The sequence below is a fragment of the Fukomys damarensis genome, unplaced genomic scaffold (assembly GCF_012274545.1).
Source record: "Fukomys damarensis isolate Sample0158 unplaced genomic scaffold, DMR_v1.0_HiC HiC_scaffold_39, whole genome shotgun sequence".
NCBI classification, from domain to species: Eukaryota; Metazoa; Chordata; class Mammalia; order Rodentia; family Bathyergidae; genus Fukomys; species Fukomys damarensis.
The window spans coordinates 26,675,075-26,679,985 of NW_022900951.1; the positions used below are offsets into that span (position 1 = coordinate 26,675,075).

The 4,911-nt window shown below is 40.5% G+C and overlaps 1 protein-coding gene across 1 annotated transcript in view; it reads right to left on the reverse strand.

Annotated features, from left to right (window-relative positions):
* LOC104851352 (ferritin heavy chain-like) overlaps positions 1-1,469 on the reverse strand; it is a 4,181-nt gene extending 2,712 nt beyond the window's left edge. The window contains 1 exon segment of the mRNA XM_033760467.1: positions 1,258-1,469. Within this exon segment, the coding sequence (XP_033616358.1) occupies positions 1,258-1,469 (212 nt within the window).
* Positions 1,470-4,911: the final 3,442 nt, after the last annotated feature.

The following is a 4,911-nucleotide window of genomic DNA, read 5'->3' on the forward strand; positions in this document are numbered from 1 at the left end:
TTGTTTGTTTTTGCTTTGTTTTTGTACCAGGGATCAAACTTGGGACCACCAAGGCAGGTGGTGGAATCACTGAGCTAAATCCCTGGCCCTGGATATGTTTTTGAGGGTACCCTTCTGGGTTATTTCTACCTGTCACTAACTTTAAGCTATAACTGTAAATTGCAGAAAAATAATAATTGAAATGAATCTTGTCTGCAAAAATGTAAATTAATTATCTGGTGGAATGTAATTAATTCTTAACTAATTTCAAATCTATTTATAGTTTCATTCCCACATTTTAATACTTGACTCATTTTCAATCTATACATGCATTTCTACATTCTTTATCGCCTATATATGTGTGACTCTTTGAATTTTTTGAACCATTTGTAGCATATTACTGGCTTCCTTATTAATCTTACACATGTATAGAGTCAGGATTTTACTCCCCATCCTATTAGTTAGCTTTTAACACTCCTCATTCCCATCACTTACTCATCAGAAACACAGAATACAGATATATTGGCTCAATTAAATACTTTTATGGATTTTTATTTTTATTTTATGGATTATTTATAATAGATGATACCAGAAATCTACTTGGACCCTAAAGGAATAGGAGTTCCGACTGGGAGATAGACTGTAGAAGTATAGCATCCTGGAGGAGGAGGCAGAGTGACTCTGGGAATGCAGAGAGCAGTTAAAACCAGCACAGGAGGGGGCTAGCGAGAAGGCCGCAGGAAGTAACTCATAAGCACAATATTGCAATCACTGTGAGCGGGAGGCCGGTCCGGTACACTGGGGAGGGCAGAGAAGTAGGGGTGACCAGTAAAAAGACCTATACATAACCAGAACAGCTGAGAACCAGAATGGTCAGAGCTTCCAAACAGAAAGAAGTCAGCAGAAATTTGAGAGGTAGAGGGTTTACATACTTAAATGGGAATTTGACAGGCTGTGATGCATGATCTAGGTAAAATTAAACCTAGGAAGGAGGTGGGAACTTGAATTTTTGGAGCCAGGGTTAAGGATCTCATCAGGGTTTTGGGGTTTGTTTTTGTGGTACTGGGGGATTGAACCTAAGACTTTCACACTGAGCTACATCTCCAGTGCTCCCCCCGTGTAATCTCCTGGCCAAGTTTTGAGATAGGATCTCATTAATTTTCCCTGGCTGGGCTTGAACTAGTAATCCTGCCTCGGCCTCCCAGAGTGCTGGGGTTGTAGGCATGCGCTACCATACCAGGCTCCCTCATCAGCATTTTTATTCTCCCTGAAACATACCTCTGGAAGGGGTGTAGAGATTCACGGATACTAAGGGTATAGAGTATCCAAAACTGGCCATGTGCTGTCTTCCAGAAAATATTGCTTCCATCTGGTGACCAGATACAGGGAATCTCTAATGCATGTTGGTTGACTTTAATATAGGGCAGCTTTTTAGCAGAAAGGCCACAAGAAAGTTTTGTGAACATTAGTAAGGCATTTCCAATACCCATACCCATTATATTCTGAAAAAAGTCTTTCAGTCTCCAACTCCTCACTGTTCGGATTTGCATGGGGTGTCATTATCTTAAGAATTAACAGAAAGGTCTCTAAACTTAGATATACCCATGGTCTGTATTTAATATGCATAAGTTGACAGCTGATATTAGTTCAGTTCAATATAAGCTGTCTCTGATGTTAAAATCTCCCAGTTTTATTCAGTGTGATGGATATTCTCCACTTGACTCTGCAGGATGACTCCCTGTCCTCCATCTTACTCATAGCCCTGGGTAGGGGAAACTAACCTGTATGGACTTTATCCTTGGGCCCTGTGTGCTTTGGCTTTTGGCTAGTTCATCAATGGGAGACGGGGCAGTAGATGGGAGGGCAGAAATAGAATGAAATTGGGCTTTTTATACTCTTGCTCCCTCTCTATGGGGTGGATAACTAAGAATCCCCTCTATTTTCCTTTTATAGACACTGCTTGTTGGATGAAGTAAGACCATTCTCAGGATAGGACTTTAAGAAACACTGTTCACTTCAGGGGAATGTACTGCAAAGAAGCGTTCTTTGGCTAGAGTTTAATACACAGCCTAAGAAACTCCTGAAGACCTAGAGACCAGTGTGCAAATACACATTCCTCAGGCTACAGAATAAATGAAGCTGATAAAAAAGTACAGTGTCATAATAGGAGGTACTGCCACCCTTGATTAGAGTCCCAATTATTTAGCTTGCCAATGTCTCTGGTTCCTTGCTTTCCTTGGGTGACTAGACCTTTGATTATCTTTCATCTAATTAGTGGACCTATAAATGTTGGAGGAGAGGAATCAGGAAGTGCCATTTTCTACAGGCTTAAAAGTCTGGTTGGGGGAGACATTGAGTTAATAAGGCTTGAGGGATATCTGTTTGTTTCAAATAAAATGTCCTTTTCTACCCACCTTCTGTTGCCCATGGTTAGTTATTTCAGAGTGTTTTCTACATTAGTGTATGAGTGAATTCAATCAATGCTCACAAAGGATTATAGATGCTAATTAGAAATCACTTAATCATTTGCTTTTAGGAAGAAAACTATAACCATCAATTACAGATAGTGAAAAGTATATGTTACAAGTTTTCTTTGCTTCTTATATTTTTAAAGTAGTAAATAGATAATTTGTATTATGTGGAATTCAATTCCTTCAGACAACACTAGATATAAAAGCATAGGGCAAGTAACATTAAGGTAATAAATAAACCCTAAAACCTCAATGGCCTTCCAGAAATATTTATTTCTTGCTCACATCATAGTCTGAAGCAGCTAAAGTAACTCTTTCATGGCTCTCCACCAATGGTTAACTTACAGACCCAGGCTAAATTCCATCTTGCAATCCTACCATCTCAGAATTTGTCACTTCAGCTATAACGAAAGAAAAGGGGAAACATGTAGATCTCTCATTTGCTCTTTACTGCCTTCGGCCAGAAGTCATATGCATGTCAGCCCAAGCCAACTTCAAGAGAGGCTGGAAGGTGTAGGGGGAAATGTGATATTAAGTAAGCAATATAATCTCTGCCATGCATGTTTTTATCCATGCTGTGCATGCCATGCATGTTTTTTCCCTCTGCACTGAGGATCAAATCCAGGGGCATTCTATCACTGAGTTACCTCCCAGGTCCTTTTTATTTTTTATTTTGAGACAGCGTCTAACTTTCTCACGCTAGGCTCAAACTTGTGATCCTCCTGCTTTGCTCTCCTGGGTGGCTGGGATTCTGTGGTGTGATACCACACCCAGCTCTTGGTAAATGTTTTTTAAGAAGTTATTTTGAACTCACATTTCTTACAACTATTGCTTATTTACTAAAGATGTACAGGAGTTTGGTTTCTCTGGAAAAAATGTTTACAACGTGTGTGTGTGTGTGTGTGTGTGTGTGTGTGTGTGTGTATGTGAAGCAACTCGTGTGGTTCCATCTTCACATAATTGTTTTTGGAATTGCACTTCTTCCATCCCGGATCCCATCTTGCCATTCAGAGTCAGATCCAACCCCATCTTGTACCTAAAAGCCTTCTATGTGAAGTAAATACAGCCTCCTCTAAAAATCTATAGCATTGGTACCCACACAATTAACATGACAATCAATCGTAGACTTCCCATTGAAGTCTTGCTTGTAATTGCCTTAAGCTATTAATCATCTCTTTATCTGTTGTGTCCCTTTAATGCAATATTGTCTCTGACTCATTAGACCGTGGAGGGCAAAGTCTCTTTCATCAAGTCCACAGCACTCAACCAGATAGACTAGCACAGAATAAGTACTCAAAAACTATGAGCTGATTTGTTCTGATTTAAATGGACTGAAAGAGTCATCAAACATGTAAGTAAGCATCTAAGTATCATATTCCAGGACCTGCCTAAGGACTGTGGGCAGACAGATGATTAAAAATACAGTGCCTATCCTCCGGACTCTTTCAGAATTATAGAGGTGGGCTGACTACCAACAAAAGGGTGTGGTAGCTAGTCTCCAAAGATGACCAAACAAATCCTTTTCTCACTGTTTGATCATGGTGCCCCTTCTTTCTAGATTTGGCACTTAGTTCACTTGTCAGTTACTGCTTTATCAATAGAATGTGGTGAAAGTGTCATTCTGGCATTTTCCTTTTTTTCATGTAGAAGTTCTCCTCTTGAGATACTCTTCCTCTGAATCTAGCCCCCATGCTGTGAGAAAATCAAAATACATAAAGTAGAAACAAGGAGGAGAAAGGGAACTGACTTCCCAGACAACAGTCAACACCAACTTTCAGCCACCTAAATGAGCCATTTTAGATATTTCAGAGGACTCCAGCCCCAGCTGATATCACAAAGAGAACAATGACCATCTGTCTGAAGCCAGGTCTTGCACAGAATTAAGACCAAAAATAAGATGGTTTTTGTTTTCAATCACTGTGTTTTATGGAGGGAGGAGATTTCTATGTAGCAAAAGATAACTGAAGCAAGGCAAGAAAGTTTTTCCAGTACATAGACCACACAAAAGAAGGCAAAGGAGGAAAAAAACTCAGGAATGTCCTAAAAGAAGGCACATTTATGCTGATTTGTAAAAATTCTCCAGGCAGAACTTGAAGGGAAGAGCCTTCCCCTTAGTAGCTAGATGTGGTGGTACGCACCTCTATCCCAGCACTTGGGAGACCACTACAGGAAGATTGCCATGAGTTCAAGGCCAGCCTGGGGTACCTAGTGAGATGCTATCTTAAAAAGAAGGAAGGGAAGGAGGGAAAGGCACATTTATGCTGATTTGTAAAAATTCTCCAGGCAGAACTTGAAGGGAAGAGCCTTCCCCTTAGTAGCTAGATGTGGTGGTACGCACCTCTATCCCAGCACTTGGGAGACCACTACAGGAAGATTGCCATGAGTTCAAGGCCAGCCTGGGGTACCTAGTGAGATGCTATCTTAAAAAGAAGGAAGGGAAGGAGGGAGAGGGGAAGGAGGG